The 22,117-nt window shown below is 33.3% G+C and overlaps 1 protein-coding gene across 3 annotated transcripts in view; it reads right to left on the bottom strand.

Moving 5' to 3' along the window:
• Positions 1–22,117, bottom strand: part of LOC128858912 (dynein light chain 1, cytoplasmic) — a 55,005-nt gene that overhangs the window by 20,840 nt on the left and 12,048 nt on the right. For all 3 annotated transcript variants that reach the window (XM_054095489.1, XM_054095488.1, XM_054095487.1), the window contains exon 2: positions 17,647–17,810. In XM_054095489.1, the coding sequence (XP_053951464.1) occupies positions 17,647–17,754 (108 nt within the window). In that variant the 5' untranslated portion in view covers positions 17,755–17,810. The remainder of the gene's footprint in view (positions 1–17,646; positions 17,811–22,117) is intronic.

Below are 22,117 nucleotides of genomic sequence, written 5' to 3'. Positions count from 1 at the left end.
TCAAATTCCTAAATTAACAAGTTTTTGTAATTAAATATCAATAATAAAAAGTTAAATCGGCATGCAAAATGTTTCACATTTCTCCAAATATTGTATTGAGCTTGATTTATGTGACGAAATTTCCGAATTTGTAAATCCTCAAACAAAAAAAAAAAAACACAAAAAGTGAAACAAAAAAACAGCAAACAAATAAAAATATATATAAAAATATAAAAAAATATATAAAAATAAAAACAAAAAATATAAAAACATACAAAATATAAAAAAGCAAAAAATATAAAAAAAGAACAAAAATATATAAAAATATGTAAAAAACAAAACAAAAATATATAAAAAACAAAACAAAAATATATAAAAAACAAAACAAAAATATTAAAAAATATAAAAAACAAAACAAAAAATATAAGAACAAAAAAAAATATAAAAAAACCAAGACGAAAATAAAAAAATACAAATGGCGGTAGTGATGTCCATTTATTTAAAATTATTTTATAAACTTTTAAAATTGGAATATTTGTCGACCAGTAGTTTAGAATTAAAAGCTAACCTTCAAAAATACACACTTATTTAATTTTTGTAATTATTATTAATTTTGTAATTATTATTTACTTTTTTGAATTATTATGAATTTTGTAATTATTATATTGTATAATTTTTTTTTTAATTTCCAATTTTTTTTCTCAATTTAAAATTTTTTTATTATTGTTTTTTAATCTTTTATTTATGTTTTCTTGTTTTTTAAACTTTTTTGTTACTTTTAAATTATTTTTAATTTTTTTATTTTCTTATTTTTTTATTTTTATTTTTATTATTACTTTTTTTTCTTTTATTTTTTCTATCCTATTTTTTTTCTTATTCTTTTATTTTTTTAATTTTCTATCCAATTTATTTTTTTTTTTTTTTAATTTAAATTTTTATATTCTTAATTTTCTAAATAATAAATAAAAAGTTAATTTAGGTGTTCCCGAATTTTGTTTTTATAATTGTAATTTTAAAATTTGCATCTTTATTTAAAAATTTTAATTAAATTTGTTATATTTTTTAGTTTAAAAGTTTTGTAATATTAAGTGCATGTAAGTTCTTTGGTTAAACTTTACGAATATTTTAATTTGCTCTTAAATTTTATATTTATATACAGTGTACGACAAAACTAAAGCACGAAGTCCCTCTTGAACTCTTTAAGTTAAAAAAAGACAACAAATGTTTATATCCTTCAATTGTTTTTTCTTAATCTGATAATAACAAATATATATGATACAAACATACAATATTCCAGTTTCTTAACGGAAAAATAGTACTGTTATGTGCAAAAACAAAGCAAGTGCAAAAACTTGCTGCGACAAAACTAAAGCACAACTCCCTCTTTCTATCCATAGCTGGCAGTTAGTTATTAATGAGAACCGTTAGGATTTAAAATATTATACGTCAAGCATAAGCAAAGCATTATCAGTGTTATTGCGTGGTTTTAGCGGCATTTACTACATTTTCGAGCTAAAGAAATAAAAAAAACGTTAAAAATGGCCCGAAACAAGTATAACTCGGTATTACGTGAAAAAATTATAGATGAATTTAATGGCGGTGAATCAGTTATCAATATTTCTCGAAAATTCAAGATTCATCACAGCGTAGTTTCCCGCACAATAAGTCGTTTTCGGTCATCCGGCTCCTTTGAAACCAAACATTCAGGTGGTAGGCCCCGAAAAACAACTACTCGTGAGGATAAATTAATTATCCGAAAGGTCCAGAAAGACCCCTTTATATCGGCGAGATCCCTGAGAAGTGAATTATCATTGCCCGTTAGCCTTAGAACCATTCAGCGAAGAACTGTCGAAGGCGGCTTCAAAACGTATAGAAGTGCTAAAAAACCTTTCATTTCATTAAAGAATCGGAGAGCACGACTCGAATTCGCGAAGGCGCATATGAACTGGACCATCAGCAAGTGGCGAACCGTCCTTTTCTCTGATGAATCCAAGTTCAACATCCAAAATTCTGATGGACTGAAGCTTGTACGCAGACCTAAAGGGCAACGTTTAAACCCATGTTACTGTAAAGGTACTGTAAAGCATGGTGGAGGCAGCGTAATGGTGTGGGGCTGTTTTTCCGGCAATGGAGTGGGTCCAATTCATAGAATTAATGGCATAATGGACAGATTTGTGTACAAAGACATTCTCCAGACCATTATGCTGCCCCACGCTGAGGAGGAAATGCCACTGAGTTGGATATACCAGCAGGACAATGATCCTAAGCATGCCGCTAAATGTGTGAAAGAATGGTTTGTTGCCAATAAAATTAAGGTATTGCAGTGGCCTGCACAATCACCCGATCTCAACCCCATAGAGAATCTATGGGAGATTGTAGATCGGAAAATAGAACGCGAAAACTGCAAAAACAAGGACTCCCTGTTTGCTCAGGTAGAACGAGCTTGGGAAAGCATTTCCATAGATATTTTAAATAATTTGATTGAGTCTATGCCACGAAGATGTGCAGCGGTATTGAAAAACAAGGGCTTCGCTACGAAATATTAGAAGAACCAACTTTTCTTTATAAGTATATACTAATGTGCTTTAGTTTTGTCGCGGCATATTTAATACTACTTTTATGTTTGAATTAATATTTAAGTTTAGAATGAAGTTTATTGCATAATTTTTTTTTTACACAATAACCAATGTGTCCTCTTCTAAATACAATAAAAAGATTTGCCATTACTATTTGTTGGAAAGTTTATTTTCTGATTGTGGTGGTATGGGAAGTTTCGTGCTTTAGTTTTGTCGTACACTGTATATATTTTTATTATAAATGATTTACATTTTTGCAACTGCCTCCTAAAGTCGGAAAACTGCTACAGGATAGAAGAAAACCTGCCACTTTTCTAAATTGCGTTTAAAAATATATGCACACCAGAGAACTGCACCGGCTCAGTGTAAAACATTCATACGCTTCGCTTGAACAAAAAAACAGGCCTTTGCCCTCAAACGATCGAACTTGTTCAAATAAGTTATTGTCATTGTTTATTTCAGCTCAATCAAATCATGTGCTGCGTTTTAGCTCTCCGATGTTATCACCAATCGTCTCGTTCGGCTATACATTCATTTTTTTGAGCAAGAATAAAAGGGCTATAGAGCCAAATGAGCCGGTTTGAACACGTATGATCCCGCTTGAGTTTTTGCTTGTAACTAACGATAGCAAAGTAAAAGCAAAATTTTAAAGCAAAAACACTATATTTTCATATTTGTTTTTTTTCTTAAAACTTATAATAAAACACGAAAGAAAATAATGTAAATAAGGAAACATTGCTGAAACCAACTAATCCTTTCAAATACGAAACGCAATTTACAGCATACATTGTACGCCAACGCTCGTTTGCTCGAACATGTGCTTTTTACAATAATGACAATTACTTCTTTGAAGAAGTTTGATCGTTTGAACGCAAAGGCCGATGCTAATTTCATTCAATGCTGCTTTTTGTTCAATGACTAGATTTGAGCCGAAGACATTAGATCATACGTGTTGACTGAGCTGAACTACGCGTTCGCCTGCATGAGCTGATTGCACTTGACCAAATATTTTGGTTCAATTGACTGAATGTGAGCAAGAAATTTAGCGTATGAACAACTCAAGAAAACAGTGAGCCATGCAGGTCTCTGATGCACACACACAAGGCAAGAGCGCTGCATGCGCTGACAGCGAGTAAGTTTCCGAAATGATACAAAATGTCAACACCAACACCTACAGTGTCAAAAGCAATAATAATAACAGTGCTACAGATAATGTAACAATAACAGCAGTAAGCAGGCTGCTCTTACCCCAAAAATACCAATGACAGAAATGTAATGCACACAAACGCGAAAGCAGCCTAAATTCTATGTAAGTGACGTTTTCTCACCACACCCGCGCCATCACACAGCACAGCTGGTGGCAAATTAATGTCGACTCTACTACATGCAGAAGCAATTCAGGCCCGCGTGCCGTGATGCTAATGTCACAAACACATAGCAGTGGAGCTCTGCGAGGCTCGCCGCTGGTGAGCTGATGTGAAGGCAGCTGCCGCCAATGCGTTGCCCGATTTAAATGGTGGCAGGATTCCCAGTGGGCAACTTACGACATGCACATATACACCCGTCATGCGTATGGATGTACGTGCGCACATTTTAGACTGTATTTAGCCACAATTGTTGACATTACAACATTGACACTTTTGCTGCTGTTGTAACCGAGCCCTTGTTAAAAATGTAAATTTAAAAACATGTTAGCTTACCACAAAATAAAGAGAGCGAGTGCAAAAGAGAAATTTATTTACTACAGTTGAAGGACGCCGACAGTGTGCCTGGCGTTATGTTGTTGCATTTGTCAATATTTATACAATTGCTTGATGCTTTGTTGTTGTGGCTTTTACCTATATTTTGTATATGTGGCTGTATGCGTATACAATTTACATGGTGTGCTTTTAGGGAGTTAAACGTTAAGTAGATAATGATAAATATGATGCATGTACTATAGGAAGCGAAAAAAAAAAAAACAATAACGCCCAGCTACAACCAAGCAGAAACATGTGGAAGCGATTTTATGGGCAGGCAAATTACTTTCGGTCTGATGGGGTAAACGTGTAATCACAATTGGCCTTGTAGCGTTACTAGAGCAGAAGCGGATGCCCCTTTAAATACTGCCGCTCTGTTCTAGGAACAGTGAACGTCTGAGAATAGGTGTGAGCAGCGGCGAAGAGGCAGGAGACTCGAAAACTGATTGCATTTAATCAAGAGCAGAGAAAATTTGCTTTTGATTAGAAATTGGTAATCGAAATATGATGGGATAGATACAAAATGATATTTTGATGAGGAGAAAATTAAGACATTACAAAGGCGGTACAGTATGGCGAATGCCGTAGTTGTGTGAGTGCGTTTATGGCACATATCAGTCAGTAATGCGAAGAACAAGCCAGCAAGCAGGCACATTTTTCTGATTAAGAAAGGAATAAGGAAGTCACTTGTTGTTTTTAATTAAAATTAATATTTTTGAGTCAAATTGCTTTAATCGCTGTTATTTAATATAATTTGTCAGGTATTTCACATATTTTTTGTTCTTTGGTTTTAATTTAATTATTTTTTAGTTAATCTTTTTATAAATTTTTTATCGTTAATCTAAGTCTGTTTTTCATTAAATTTATGGCAAGGCTTAGTTTTATTTATGTTATTTTCTTTTCTATTTAAATTTTTTTTTTTACTTTTTTTAATTTTTTATTGTTTTTAATTTTTTTTTTTATTTTACTATTTTTCTTTTTATTTTACTTTTTTTAATCTTTTTACTATTTTAATTAACTTTTTACATTTTTTTTTTACTATTTTAATTTTTATTTTACTTTTTTTATATATTTTTTTACTTCTTTAACTTTTTATATATATATTTTTCATTATTTAATTTTTTTTTACTTTTTTATTCCTTATATGTCTTTTTTTTTACTTTTCATATTTTTTTATATTTATTTTAATTTTTTTTATATATTTTTATATTTATTTTAATTTTTTTTATGTTTTTTTATATTTAATTTAATTTTTTTTTATATTTTTTATATTTAATTTATTTTTTTTTATATTTTTTTATATTTAATTTTTTATATGTTTTATTTAATTTATATAATTATTTTATTTATATAATTTTTTTTTTATAATTTAATTTAATTTTTTTTATATTTTTTATAATTTGGTTGGTTGGTTGGTTTAAGGGTGACCCCGCATCGGAGTGCCACATAGACCGGAAGTTGGGTCCGTTGTGTTGCCCTAGAGCTCATTATTTTAAATGATTTCCCCACCTAACCGAGATTTTTATTGTAGATTTTGGTCAAAGATATTAATTCGTTTCGAAAATTTGATGAGAGATTCGATTTTCAGGTTCGAGAGTACTGAAAGATTGTCAATTGTTGGAGAGCCTAGAAGAGCGAGTCGACTTCTGGCTAGACCCGGACAACTGCACAGCAAATGTCTGCTCGATACTTCCTCATCTTCGTCCTCGCAGTATCTGCACAGGTCGTTTTGAGGAACCCCGAGCCGACGTGCGTGAGTGCCCAAAAGGCAGTGGCCGGTGATAAGAGATGTTATATGCCTTAGTTCGTGTTTCGAAAGACTTATAAGGGTTTTTGTCTGTTTCAGATTGTAGGATGGCCAGATTTGTCTGGTCGTAACGCAAGTAGTTTCCACTCGCCACCTCCGATCAGCAATGCCGTGAAATTCTCGATCGATGAGCATTTTACATGTTGAGAGCGGAATGTGGATTGTGGGTAAGTTACTAACATATGATTGCGCAGCTCCAGCTCTTGCGAGCTCATCAGCTTTGCAGTTACCTTCGAATCCACTGTGACCCGGTATCCAGATAACTTGGACAGAATTCGGAACACTTATCTCGTTAAGAGATAAGAGACAGGATCGAACCACATCTGAGTGGGTATAAGAGGAGCTGAGTGCTCGCACGGCCGCTTGACTGTCGGTGAAAAAGCGGATATCCTCTAGTGATATTCTATTTTCTAAGAGAGTTTTCGCAGCATACCAGATAGCGCATACTTCCGCTTGGAATACGCTACAGTAGTCGGGTAATCTAAATGATAGATTGATGTGAGGGGAATTGGAAAAGATTCCAAATCCCACTTTGCCGTCTTGTTTTGAACCATCTGTATATATAGTCAGAGGGCCATCGATTTCGGTAAGATTTGTCTTCCATTCTTCCCTAGTTGGGAGTGAACAGGAGAATAGCAAGGGTGGTGATGGAAGACTTACATGATAGTCTATGTCGGAAGAGATAACAGTGTTCCTGTTCAGTATGGCCGAATGGCCGAGATACTTATTCCATTTCGATATAGCATTCATGCGTGTCGCTGCTTTTGCTGCAATCGCTTTGCCAGCCAGATCGATAGGGAACAAGTGAAGCAACGTGTTTAGAGCCTTAGTAGGTGTTGTACTTAAGCATCCTGTTATCAGGAGGCAGGCTGTTCTTTGAACTCGATCAATTGTGGCTACTCTACACCGTTTTTCGAGTGCTGTCCACCATACAACCACACCGTAGAAGAGTATCGGTTTGATGATCGAGGTATATATCCAATAAATGATCCGAGGTGAAAACCCCCAGGTTTTGCCTATAGCTTTCTTACAAGTATAGAGAGCTATGAAAGCTTTTTTACATCTGTTTTCGATGTTCAATTTCCAACTCAACTTCCTATCTAGAATAACTCCTAGATATTTAGCTGAATCGGATAGAAGTAATGATTCCCCTTTTAAAGTTATTGTTTGCAGTGGAGGAGATTGTTGTTTCCTATTGAAGAGAACAAGATCTGTCTTTGCTGGATTCGCATTTAGTCCGCATTCGGTGCACCATTTTGACAGAATATTGATTGAGCGTTGCATGAGCTCAGTGAGGGTATTCAGGTGTTTGCCTGACACGCAGAGAGCAATGTCATCTGCATAGGCTACAACCTTGCAGCCTGCTTTTTCGAGATTTCGAAGCAAACTGTTTACAGCGAGATTCCAGAGAAGGGGTGAAAGTACTCCGCCTTGAGGAGTGCCTTTGACGGCGTACATTCTCATGCGGCTTACCCCAAGCTCTGAAGTGATTATTCTATTTTGGAGCATTTGTTCGATCATCTTTCGGATGGAGTAATTGATACCCAATTTGGCAATTTCAGACAAAATAGCGTTGGGTTCAATATTATTAAAAGCACCTTCTATGTCCATAAATGCGACAAGAGAGTACTCTTTATTGTGAAGGGAAGTTTCCACTGTTTGCACCAGTGAATGAAGTGCCGTTTCAGTCGATTTCCCTTTAGTGTAGGCATGTTGTGCCTCAGAGATCAACTTAGTGTCAAGTTGGGTTTTGATTTGCTCATCTAAGACTTTTTCAAAAGCCTTTAAACAAAAAGAGGTTAGGCTAATGGGCCTGAAGTCGTTTGGTTTGCAGTGTGAAGGCTTTCCCGTTTTCGGAATGAATACTACCTTCGATTTCCTCCAAATTGTCGGAAGGTAAGAGAGATTTAAACACTTGTTAAAGATCCTTGTTAACCAAGGCAGTAGAATTTCCAGTCCTTCTTGAAGTTCTGCTGGAATGATGTTGTCAGGACCTGGTGATTTAAATTTTTTAAAGCTTAGTATTGCTGTAGAGATGCTATTAGAGCTGATTAGATCTGATCTATTCCCATAATTGCTCTGAAGAGTGCTGGGAAGTGCAGGTAAGTTGGCAACACAGCCTGGAAAGTGAGATTCTAGAAGTATTCTAAGAGTGTGGTCAGTTGAAGTAGTCCAAGTTCCATCTTGAGTCATGATAAAACTGGGAGAGACTGGGTTTGATGCAAGAATCTTGCGTAGTCTGCTTACTTCTGAAGTGTTCTCTAATTCTTGAGTGTATGATCGCCAGGATGTGCGTTTTGCACTTCTGACAGCTTTCTTAAAGTCTTTGAGACATTGTCGATATTCTTCCCATTCGTTTGTTATTTTAGATTGGTTAAAGAGTTTCCGAGTTCGATTGCGAAGTTCTGAGATTTCTGGAGTCCACCAAAAAGGTTTATGCTTACCTCCTGTTTTTGTCAGGGGACAAGATTGTCGTGCTGCGCTTTGACATAATTTTTATAATTTAAATTAATTTTTTTATATTTTTTATATTTAATTTATTTTTTTTTATATTTTTTTATATTTAATTTAATTTTTTATATGTTTTATTTAATTACTTTATTTATATACTTTTTTTTATAATTTTTTATATTTTTTTAATTTTTCTTTTTTATATATTTTTTATTTTTTATACTTTTTATATATATGTAATCTTTTATTTTATATATAATTTCCAGATATATTTATAAGAGCGTACAATTGTTGGCGTATGCCGATGATATTGATATCATCGGCCTTAACAACCGCGCTGTTAGTTCTGCCTTCTCCAAACTGGATAAAGAGGCAAAGCGAATGGGTTTGGTGGTGAACGAGGACAAAACGAAGTACCTCCTGTCTTCAAACAAACAGTCGGCGCACTCGCGTATCGGCACTCACGTCACTGTAGACAGTTATAATTTCGAGGTTGTAAAAGACTTCGTTTATTTAGGAACCAGCATTAACACCGATAACAATGTCAGCCTTGAAATCCAACGTAGAATCTCTCTTGCCAACAAGTGCTACTTTGGACTAAGTAGGCAACTGAGCAGTAAAGTCCTCTCTCGACGAACAAAACTAACACTCTACAAGACTCTCATCATGCCCGTCCTAACGTATGGCGCAGAAGCGTGGACGATGACAACATCCGATGAAGCGACGCTTGGAGTGTTCGAGAGAAAGATTCTGCGTAAGATTTTTGGACCTTTGCACGTTGGCAACGGCGAATATCGCAGACGATGGAACGATGAGCTGTATGAGCTTTACGGAGACATAGACATAGCGCAGCGAATAAAGATCCAGCGGCTTCGTTGGCTGGGTCATGTCGTCCGAATGGATACAAACGCTCCGGCTTTGAAAGTATTCGATGCGGTACCAGCTGGTGGTAGCAGAGGAAGAGGAAGGCCTCCTCTGCGTTGGAAAGATCAGGTGGAGAAAGACTTGGCTTCACTTGGTGTGTCCAACTGGCGCAGGTTAGCACGAGAAAGAAACGACTGGCGCGCTTTGTTAAACTCGGCCAAAATCGCGTAAGCGGTTATCGCGCCAATTAAGAAGAAGAAGAATCTTTTTTTTTTTAATTGTCACTTCATTTTTTTTTTAATTTTAATATTTTTTTATTTTTTTCATTTTATTTTTTTTTATTTTTACTTTTTTTTTATTTTTATTTTTTTCATTTTTTTATTTTTATTTTTTTCATTTTTTTATTATTATTTTTTTTTTTTTAATATTTTTTTCTTTAGTTTCTTTCTGTTTTAAATTTTTTTCAGTTTTCAATTTTGTTCTGTTAACTTTAATATTATTTTTTTTTATTTTAACTTTTACATAATTTTTCTTATTTTAACTTTTATGCCATTTTTTTATTTTAACTTTTATGTCATTTTTTTCTTTTAACTTTTATGCTTTTATTTAATTATTAATTTTTAGTTGTTTGTTTATTTTTTCTTTAATTTTTGTAAATTTTTTTATTTCCTCTTATTTTTATTACTTTTATTTCTTTTTATTTCCTCTTATTTATTTTTATATTTATTTGAATTATTATTTTTCTTTTATTTGTATTATTTTATTATTTTTATTTATTTGTAGTATTATTTTTGTATTATTTGTTCATAGTATGAATTTTAAGTATTTTGAAAAGCTAAATACAAATTGAATAATGTGAATTTAATATTTAAATCTTTTTAATGCTTTAGAACTTTTTTGTTTGTTTTATACAACATATTTTCATATCAAATTTATTAGTTCTTGCTTTAATTCACAAGTGCACTTTTTTATTTTATAATGGCCTTTTGAAGAAAAGTAAATAAATTAATTATACATTTTATTAACGCAACAGGCACATTTATCTTTGCTTAGAGCAGATCCAGACAACAGTTTAACATTTTGTAGACATTGCAATAAATTTTGAGTTGACAAAGTAAACAAGAAATGAGCGCTGCAAAATAAGATAACAAAACTAAAGATACAACATGAAAGACGTAAATCAAAAAAATCATTACAAACAAACGCTTGGATAAACAATTTTTTTAATAATATAAAATTAAAATAAAAAAAATTTAAAACAAAAAAAAAATTAAACAAAAATAACCTAAGTGCAAACAAAATAAAAAAGTTGAATTAAAACAAAAACAAAATAAATAATTAAAAAAATATTTACTGTCTTAAAAAATATTTACTGTCTTAAAAAAATATATATATATTAATTATAAATGCTGCTAATATTTAACTGTCTTGATGTTCTCACACATCCCTAAACAGGATTTGCTTATATACATGTATTTTCTTACGAACGCGTGTGTATGTACATACATCTGTACAACAACATCTCCCCCAAAAGGACACTTGCAATGTTAAAAGTGCATCCAATATAGGGTAAAGTTGAATGCAACACTAAAAAGTCAAGCAAAGAAAAGAAAAACAGACGAAGCCCGTCTTAAAATCAGAATAATACAACTCTTGTGTGTATTCACATCACCCCTTTCAAAAACTACTGAAACTTGTGCACCCCCTTCCTTGTTTGTGCAGTCGTCAGGCGCAAAGAAAAATCAGAAAAAGAACAGCAAAAGTCAGGAAACAAAAAAAAGCAGAAAAATCGGAAAAGTACAAGAAAATTGTTGGCTATGGTAAATTTCACACTCATATCAAATGCAGCATGAAAATTCTAAAAATAAATTTTATATACAAAAAATTCACTATGAAGCGCAAAGGGATCAACAACTTAAAAGTTTGCTGTGCATTTTTTTTTCATTTCTTTTTCCTGATTTCATTATTTTTTGTTACATTTATCCGATTTAAGGGGTCAGTCTACTTTGGAGACTCGAAAAAAAGGCTATATTCGTGATTTTTTTTTTTAAAAAACTAATATATAAATGATAGTAATATAAAATTTGTTTGATTTATTAAATAAAGTCTTAAAATTCAGAAATAAATTTTTTTTTATTCAATTTTATAGTATTTTTAGTAAAAAAATAGCAGTGAAGCGTAACGTCTCAAACATGGGTTGGTGAGGCAGCTCCATCAGAACTCAAGAACGGCTTGTCTGAAACAAAAAAATCAAAATGTTTCAGATTCAGTAAGATACTGGCTACAAAATGACCCTCGGATATTAGGTTTTAATGAAGACAAAAAAAATGGCTGATAAAAATGGAAAATTTTTGATAGAACGGTTTTTTTTTCGCATATTTAAAAAAAATATATAGTAAAAATTTAAAATTTCAAAACCCCCGAGCGTCAATTTGGTGCAAATTATGTCTAGAATAGGTGATCCAAATTTTATGAAAATCGGTTGATTAGTTTTTGAGATACAGTGGAGCTAGATTTTGAAAACGTTGTTTTCAGAAAAACGCGTTTAAAGTTCATCGATGCACGCTATACGCGCAGGTAGACGAAATAAGGTACTGATGTTCAGGTAAAAAAAAAATAGTTAGAGTGCTCGGATTTTCTTAAAATTTTTACACAATATTTCTGGATATATATACTTTCAAATTATGCAAAAAAAAAAAAATGAAAAATTTTAAAGTGACAAAGTAGACTAACCCCTTAAGTGTCCTTCACGTGCACTTTTTGACTTCTTTTAATATTTTTATTATTTTACACGCACTCGTGCTTCAATTCCCCCACTTTGCTAAATAAACTTTCCTCACCAGTTTTTGCGATAAGCTGAGCCACGTTTAACAACAACATTTCATGGTTTCTTTCACTTATCTACTTCGTAAGCAATAAGATAAGACGCAAGTAAAAGCGCAGAACGGAGAGCTAACTTTTTATCTACTTTATAGATAAGCGATGGAAAAAATCAGACATCAACAAAAAGTTACTTGTATAACTTTTCTGCATAGCGTGCCTTTTCGCTGTGCTATAAATAAAAGCTTAAGGTATGGGCAGAAAGCATCGCCAATGAAATGCTTGAATTTAAATTGAATTGGTTGGTTGGTTTAAGGGTGACCCCGCATCGGAGTGCCACATAGACCGGAAGTTGGGTCCGTTGTGTTGCCCTGGAGCTCATTATGTTATATGATTTCCCCACCTAACCGAGATTTTTATTGTAGATTTTGGTCAAAGATATTAATTCGTTTCGAGAATTTGATGAGAGATTCGATTTTCAGGTTCGAGAGTACTGAAAGATTGTCAATTGTTGGAGAGCCAAGAAGAGCGAGTCGACTTCTGGCTAGACCGGGACAACTGCACAGCAAATGTCTGCTCGACAGTATCTGCACAGATCGTTTTGAGGAACCCCGAGCCGACGTGCGTGAGTGCCCAAAAGGCAGTGGCCGGTGATAAGAGATATTATATGCCTTAGTTCGTGTTTCGAAAGACTTATAAGGGTTTTTGTCTGTTTCAGATTGTAGGATGGCCAGATTTGTCTGGTCGTAACGCAAGTAGTTTCCACTCGCCACCTCCGATCAGCAATGCTGTGAAATTCTCGATCAATGAGCAATTCACATGTTGAGAGCGGAATGTGGATTGCGGGTAAGTTACTAACATTTGATTGCGCAGCTCCAGCTCTTGCGAGCTCATCAGCTTTGCAGTTACCTTCGAGTCCACTGTGACCCGGTATCCACATAACTTGGACAGAATTCTGAACACTTATCTCGTTAAGAGATAAGAGACAGGATCGAACCACATCTGAGTGGGTATAAGAAGAGCTGAGTGCTCGAACGGCCGCTTGACTGTCGGTGAAAAAGCGGATATCCTCTAGTGATATTCTATTTTCTAAGAGAGTTTTCGCAGCATACCAGATAGCGCATACTTCCGCTTGGAATACGCTACAGTAGTCGGGTAATCTAAATGATAGATTGATGTGAGGGGAATTGGAAAAGATTCCAAATCCCACTTTGCCGTCTTGTTTTGAACCATCTGTATATATAGGCAGAGGGCCAATTGAATTAATAAATAAATAAAAATATACTAAAATTTCTAGGATTAAATATTTACTTATGTACTATTATAAAGATAAGATGCTAAAAAGTAATACAAATCAAGTAAAAAGTACAAAGGAAATTTAAGAACTCATAGCCGAAATTTAGCAACGCTGCAAACTGGGAAGGAGGCAGTCACTTGCAACTAAAGGATGATCACGTAAAATAAGTAAGCTTAAGCAGCATTCCATATGACGAGCGAGTGTAACAATGCCAAAGCCGCCGTGTGATGGTTACATTTTAGGCGGAGGTTGATTTCTAGTTCGGAGTCTATCTTGATGATGTTGTTTTTTTAATTCAAAATCGAAGTTTAAATTTTCATAATATGTCAATTTTTTTTAATTAAAAAGTTTAAGTAAAAATATTAATTCTCCGTTGGGCACCCGGGTCTGGCCAGACTGTTTTTTCGACATTATACTTGAATTTAATATATAATATTTCTATTATAGCTTACGGCTTGAGCTTCCAGATAGCTTCTTAAAATTTAATTTTCTATCGATTTATGGATATGGGAACTTCCACAGAAAAGTCTACCTTAACCGAAAACCTAGACTATGATTAAACAAAAAAAAATTGCTTGATTTATTAAAGAAAACTATTTAAATATCATAAAAGTAATATTTTCAAAATTTTCCTTAATTGCGTTCTTGAGTTATCGGAACACAAATTTCATGTTCACTTGGTGATCAGTTTTTTTATTTACAAGAGCGTTTTCTTTTTGCTGTTTAAATTTCTAAGAGTAACTCTGCAATTCAACTCTAATAGCTATATTACAATTTGGCAATAACAACAACTAGGCGTAAAACCAATGTAAAAGAGCAGTGACGTTTCAATTAACGGTAAATTTTGCATTTACTTTTAAAAGATATTCATCAATAACGTCACGCCATACAAATGCTATTTAGTCTTATTATAACTGCGCTGGCGATTGTAGATGCAAATAATTTGGTATTTTAATAAAAGTTGATAAAGTTTACAAATTAATTTAAAAATTACGCCATTTAAACAAGGAATTTCTGTCGTAATGAGCTTCAAAGTTTCGTAACGTCACGCCACATTGTAAGTAATTTTCTCGATAGGTTATGGATTTTTCTGAATTATAATTCAATCATATCTTATGTAGATGGATTCTTCGAGTAACTTTAAAAAATACTCAAAGTGCTATAGGGAAAAACTAAAAACTGACCCACTGAGGCGGGAGAGAAGCCGTTTAAAAGCAAAAGAGAGGGCATCAAAGTACAGAAAAAGGTTAGAATCCAGCAAGCATAAAAGTGATGCAATAAGAAAACAAAATTGTAAAAGACAACAAGCATTTCGCCTGAGAAAGAAAAATGAATGTGCCAAAGAATATAGCCCAGAAGCCAATCAGCCCTATAAATGCAGGCAAACAATAGGAAAGGCATTAAAAAAAACCAAACTGCTTTGCCGGCCGACCCACAGAAAAGAAGATATATTGTTGATTTGTTATACAAAAAATATGGTTCATTATCATTGAAGAACGAATCTAAATCGGCAATACAAGAAAAAAACAGTTTGTCGTAGACTTTTACTCAAGAGATGATATTAGTGTCTAAGCCGCAGGTAGAAAGGACACATTGATTGTCGATGGGGAAGTAGTGGCCAAGCGTTTTATGGTGCTATCTGTTGCTGAATCGTACGAACTCTACAAATTGGAGAAAACTACTAACTTCGTTAGCAAGTCTGCATTTTACGAATTGCGACCAAAACATGTGCAACTATCATGCAAGATACCACATAATGTGTGTTTGTAAGCATCACGCCAATTTTGCATTTGTTTTGGAAAGCAGTGAGGATTTTATAAAATCTTTTTCATCCAACCTTGAAAAATATCTCGAATCTGCTTGTTGCAACATTAAAAACGAAAAATGTATGATGAACAAGTGCAAACATTGTGTTCAGGATGTAAGAAATGAATTAGTGCCCTTAAAATATTGGCCATTAATGGATGAATCTGTTAAATGGAAACATTGGCGCAAAGTTGAAGACCGCATTGCTTTGACATACACCGAAGGATCTTTGTCTGATCTTTTGTACGAACTAGATGCCCAGTTACCTTTGTTTAAACGCGACTTTTTTATTAAACGTTCCCAACAAAACTATTTCGAAAGCAAAAAAAATAACATTAGCTCCGACGATCTAATTCTTCAAATTGACTTCGCAGAGAATTATAGGTTAACTTGTCAAAATGAGGTGCAAAGCGCACATTTTAGCTACCGTCAAGTTACCATTTTCACTTGCTTTGCTTGGCTCGTTGGCGAAGTAAAATCGTACTCTATAATCAGTGACAAACTCATTCACAATAAATTCGATGTGTGCTGTTTTTTAACCAAACTTGTAGACATAATCAAAAAAGAACATGGGCAATTTCAAAATATTTATATTTTTTCGGATGGAAGTAGCTCTCAGTTTAAAAATAAGTATATTGCGCGAAGCCTGCCAGATTTTGTTTTTGAAATTGGTTGCAAAGTTTTAGAGTGGAATTATTTTGCAACTTCTCATGGTAAAGGTGCGGTCAATGGGGTAGGAGCAACGATAAAACGAAAAGTTCGGCAGGTAACAGAAACGAAAAACATAATTTTGGATACTGCAGTTTCTTTTTACCAATGTGCTCGAAATCATATATTTGGAGTTAATAAAAGCTAATAGAAAAGTGGAATGAGTTGCCGAAAATTTCTGGAATACATAAAATTCATCATTTATCAAGCAGCGAAGACAGGCAAATAAAAGCAGCCGAGACTGCGTTTTCACATAAAAGTGTTGTATAATAATAAAATTAACTTGGAATATTTAAATAAACAAAATCGTATTTTTGAAATAAAATTCATGTTTTATTTTTAAACGTCAAAAGTTATGTGCTATTTATTTGGTTTTTTTTTTTTCTCAAAACATCAAAATCACAGCGCTAACCCGAATTGAATATCTACATACACCCCTTCTATTTGAAATTTCTACAAAAAACGTAAAAATTGGTATATCAACCAAAAAAAAAAAATTATATAAATTTCAGTAACATAACGTCAGGTAACGTCACGCCAGAGACTTTGTGTGGTAAAAAAAAACCGAAACCATTTTTTTAACATAGGAAATTGGAATGTGAACCTTAAATATTTAAATTTCCTGACAAAAAGTTTCACTCGAATAGTTCTACAAAATTCGAAGAATTACGCTTTTTCAAAATTCAAGATAAGGAGGACTTCCGTGTTTTGTAACGTCACGCCAGCCTATATATTAGCTTATATTATTTAGTGTTGTTAATAAATTTCGGTAACTTGTTTACTAAAATAAAGTCCCCTTTATTACAATTAATATATTATTTTTTTTTTGACATTTAGTCATACAAATGTCACGTCACGCCAGTTTGGAAATACCCATGTATCCTTTTAAAAATGATCCTCGAACAGGATGAAAAAAGGCCTGATCCGGGTGTCCCACCGAAGGTTTTTAAAAAGGTGTCCAACGGATAACCCTAAACAAAATAAAAACTGATAATATATTTTAAGGGCATAACAGAATAGGCCCTTAAGGAGAAGTGAATAATTATCTTTAACATCCATCCCAATAATCTAATTTATCCTCCTCCATCGACTCGATTATTGTAACAGCAGAATGAGCTTCTATGAAAGATTAATGTTAAAATCACTAGTTCTTTATAAAAAATTCAAGATTCTAATTCCAAGATTCTAAAGAAAACTGACAACATCGCCAAAAGTTGTTCATCGTTTATGTTTAATAGGTTCCAATTGTTTATATAATATAAAAAAAGGAAAAACCGCGAACTTGTCATGGCGCTTAATTCACTAGAAACGCTACAATTCGGCAATTGTAAAATTCTCCCTGCGGAGGAATTGCATTAAAAGAACGAAATAGGAAACTTCGCCAAAGTCGTTCCAGTTATGTGTATTTTTCGCACTATACTAACCATTTAGATGCCATTTTTTGAATCTGAATTTTTTCAAAGCAATTTTAAACACTAAATAAATTGTAAATTAAAAAAAAAATTTCGCAATTCGTTTTTCTCGCCTTTGCGGTCATTTGACTCCAGTCTTTCGAGTGTTTAATATACAACAATATTTTATCAAAAAATCCGAACTCACCTTTTCAATGTTGTACTTTTCCAATGCCTGTGTCGCACAATCAACTGCATCCTGCTGCATTTCTTCGCTCATATCGGCGTTCTTAATCACTGCTTTGCGGTCTGACATTTTGTTTGTGGTTTTTAAGTTCTTTAATAAAAATTAGCAATAAATCTGCAAATGTACTGAAGAAAAAATGGGAGATTAAAAAAAAACGACAATCGAAGAGTTCCGCAGTAAAATTTCTGTGTGTATTATTTTAAAATATAAAGGGTGGTTAAGTTTCAAGGGCCGGTGTTGATTTTGAATAAAATACAATTTTTTAAAAACATTATTGTCATTTCTCTTTATTATGATAATATTGGTATGGCTCAATTACGTGTGGGACAAAATATCGGTCAAATGGCCCCCGCGACCTCAGCGGCATCCGATGGTCCAAATTTTCGATGATACTGAGGCTTAATTTAGGTTCTATACCGTTAATGTGCCGATTTATCTCATCCTTTAGCTCTTGAATTGTTGCTGGCTTATGGACGCATACCTTTTCTTTCAAATAACCCCAAAGAAAGAAGTCCAACGGTGTCGTTGACGTTTAGGTGTGGTTCACATTTAACATCGCCCTTGAAATTTAACCACCCTTTATAATAAATTTTATTTAAAAATTATTATAAATTTTATTTATAAAAAATTTAATAAATTTTATTTATAAAAAAATAATAAATTTTACAAAAATATTAATGTAATATAAAAGTACATATCTTTCATCATTTTTTTATCAGATCACACAATAATGCAAATGTAGAAAATCTTTCAAATCCTTTCGATTTGCTCACCGCAATCGTACATGACGCTCTTTGTTGAACTCAGCTAAAATCGCTTGTGTATGTATGTACATGTATGTAAAACAAACACAACCAACCCTTCCAACAACAGCTGTGCAGCAAATGACACACAATGACTGTTATAGACCAATTTTGCCATCGTTCAAGTTCTCCCTGCAAAACTCTTTTAAATAGTCGGCATACTTCGCATTTCCCGGTATCGTTTACGGTTTATTTTCAGCAAATTTCACGATTTCTCGTATACTTTCAAGCAATGAAAAGAAAATTAAACAAGGGAAAATGACATTTGAACACGCGAATTTGTGTACGTGGTGTTCCCGCTTCCGCAGAAACATACTTTGAGGCGCACCATGCGGTGGAATTACATTTTTCTACCATTTGTTATTATTGACTGCTAAGTAACTGCACAAGTACGTTGAAAGAGCAGTTAGTTCGCTGATTGCATGCTTTTATTTTTAATATTCTTTCACAATTTGCTTATTTCAACTGACTTGCGAAAGAATGCCCTTGGGAAATATAATATGTCCGAAGGCGTTTTAAAATATTAAATAAGTTTTCAAAGATTTGTTCATTGATTGGCTGGTGAAATTGAGAAAGGTTAAAAAAAAGCATAGAAACGTTGCATACTTCAAGGCGCAAGCTCCCGGCACAAATTCCTATTCAATACGTATGGAGCATGTAGATAGGGGAGGAGAAATATTTTATGATTGAAGTTTTGGTTAACAAATATGTTGCATAATTTTCGGCGCAATTTTGAAATCGTTCGGTGTAAGTAAAGCTAAATATAAAAAAAGGGTTTCCAAAACCTCTTGGGTGTATGCGAGCTTCAATAATTGTGGAAGTTCTACTTTTCAGGAGTATCACAAAGTAATTCAGCTCTACTAGAACGGAATCAAATTAGTTGTGAGCCACGTGCCGCCAGGATTTTCAAGATGAGTACTATTTGAAAAAGAAATCAGTACTACTTTTGGGCAAAGTATTAAAATATATTAGAATTGGTGTTCCAAATCTTATCCCTAAAAAAAAGAACTCCGACGAGAGCTTTTAAGCGTTCCCAAAACAGTCTGTTATGCTCTACGTTACCGGAACGACCCGGATTTATTTCCGGATAAAAACTGTCACACCAGCAGCATTCCACGTGCATGTATGGGGAATGTTTCTACTGCTACAACAACAATAACAACTGAAGTATTAAATCATTCACATGGTAGCCAGTTGAAAGTATGGAATGTCTCGCGTTTTTCCCGACCAAGGGCTGCCGCCCCAGTAAACTAACCCTGCTTAGTGCGCTGAACTGCAGCCCTCGATTATCAGCACTGGAGCAGCTCTATGCAGCAAATTTGCTCCAAAAGCTTCTCAGAACTGGCATCGACCTCAAGTCTATTTCTGCTGTGTATTTCTGCCGAAAAATCCTCCGCCTGAGTTTTGATTAAACGCCACCACCTGTTTCTGAACAGGCCTTAAGACTCATAGGGAGAGGACCACACGGTTAGTGGTCACGTGCTTCTCTCGGCATCAGGTAACATCAACTTCTGCCACCTCTACCCTGTTCAATGCGCGAACCACCCGAACTCAAACGTTCACGACTCCTCGGAGGAGCTCACCAGAACAGCATCATTCCTCCCATCTTTCATTCAATAAATACTTAAATATGCCAAAACTTTTATAAATAAATTTAAGTCATTAAAAAACTAAAGAAATAAACAAAAAATAAAAAAAAAATATAAAAAAATATAAAAAAAATAAAAATAAATAAAAAAAATAAAAATATATATATTATATATATGTATATAAAACATAAATAAATAAAAAATAAATATATAAAAAAACCAAAAAAAAAAAAAACAAAATATAAAAAAATATAAAAAAACAAAAAATAATAATAAAATTAAAAAAAATATAAAAAAAAATAAAAATAAATAAAATAAAATTAAAAAAAAAAAAAAAAAATTAATAAAATAAAATTTTAAAAAATATTAAAACAAAAAAAAAAAAAATAAAAAAAATAAATATAAAAATATAAGAGATAAATTTAAAAAAATAAATCTAAAATTGTTAACATTCATTTAAAATCGTTGCATACTTCAAGGCGTTATGAATATGCCTTTATGAATTAAATATTTTGGTAGTCAATATTTCTGCGAAATGACACGACTGCATACATACATATGCGAGTAGATTCCACGAAACTCAAAACAAATAGCTATACTTGGGTGTTTAGACAACACTTTAAATGGGTCAGAAAAAGCATTTTACAAATGGACAATCGTTTCACATATTTCTTACATTTTTTCATTGTACAATTTCACATTCCATGGACGAATAAAACCTTACCACATCATTACACCCGCATAAAAAACCGATGACAATTAATATGAAATAAAAATTCCGTGAAAGGGACACCAATTCGCTTGCGCCTAAGTACACACCACACCTGCTTACTACCGGTAGTTAAAAATGTAGGAGACGTAAAGAACAAAAGCCAAATGTTAGCCATGAAATGCCGCCAAAATGATAATGAATTAACCATAAATGCGCGTGTCAGCAATCGAGCGCATATGGCTACAACGACCCCATCCACACAAAACAGCGCAAGCAAGAAAAAGCAATAAATGAAAAAAAAAAAAAAAAATACAAGTAAATGACTAATGAGCACCAATGCAGTCATTTTCAGCAATTCGATTAGATGAAGGCAATTAGCGAGCAGCACAATTGATAATGAAAGTGGTGACGTGCCGTAACGGAAACCCCGCAACGAAATGTCGCAAGGCAAAGTCCACCAGTGAAGCTACAACAGTAAATGCAATGATCTTGTGTTGTTGTCATTGCAATTGAATGGCAGGTTAATTGTATTAGTAGGTGCAGCCAAGCAGCAAAAGCACGACAAATCACCATTCAACAGACAAAGCGACGGAAGCTGACGGCTAAGCTGAGTGCAGAAATAAAAGCGAGAAAACGTGATGTACAAAATAAGGTGAGGTAATAGCAGGATTGCAAGGGTGCCAACTAATTGAAAGAGAAAAACGAATATGCATTCAGTTTGTTGCTACTCCTTGAACAAATCCATGTATAGCACGCGCCTAAATATATGCAATGGCGATGAGCATATCATTTGATGAAAAATGTTGATTGTATATGACACGGGACTACGCATATCTTATGATTTTTTATTGAGTTTAATATTGTCGTCGTCCTTAACAGTCGGATCTACGTTTAATACGATCATTAACTGTTACTTTAGCAGTATTTTCCCAGCAAATGTGAAGAATATTTATGCTGTTACAACAACAACGAAATAGTTTTAGTAAACACTTGTAAAACCTCCAAAACAATCATCTAATGCGGCTGTAGTGTACCAGATGTAAATATTGTTAACTCCGGGGTTTTTGATCCGACTGCCGCAGGTACAGTTGGGTTCAAAATTATTTTTATTTTTAATACTAAATTTCTTGAAAATATTTTCCTCTTATTTTCCTTTTTTAAATCTCCTTCAACAACTCCATGGTTAGTTGGTTGTATGACGCAGTCAAAGAAAATTACTTTACGCATTCGTTATACTGAATAAAATACCCACTATGTTTGTAAAAGCAAAAAAAAATAAAAAATCAAAGAAAATTTTTAGTCACTTCAAACTTTACTTTATTATACTA

Source organism: Anastrepha ludens, chromosome 3, assembly GCF_028408465.1.
Source record: "Anastrepha ludens isolate Willacy chromosome 3, idAnaLude1.1, whole genome shotgun sequence".
NCBI classification, from domain to species: domain Eukaryota; kingdom Metazoa; phylum Arthropoda; class Insecta; order Diptera; family Tephritidae; genus Anastrepha; species Anastrepha ludens.
This window is presented reverse-complemented; position numbering and strand designations above follow the sequence as displayed.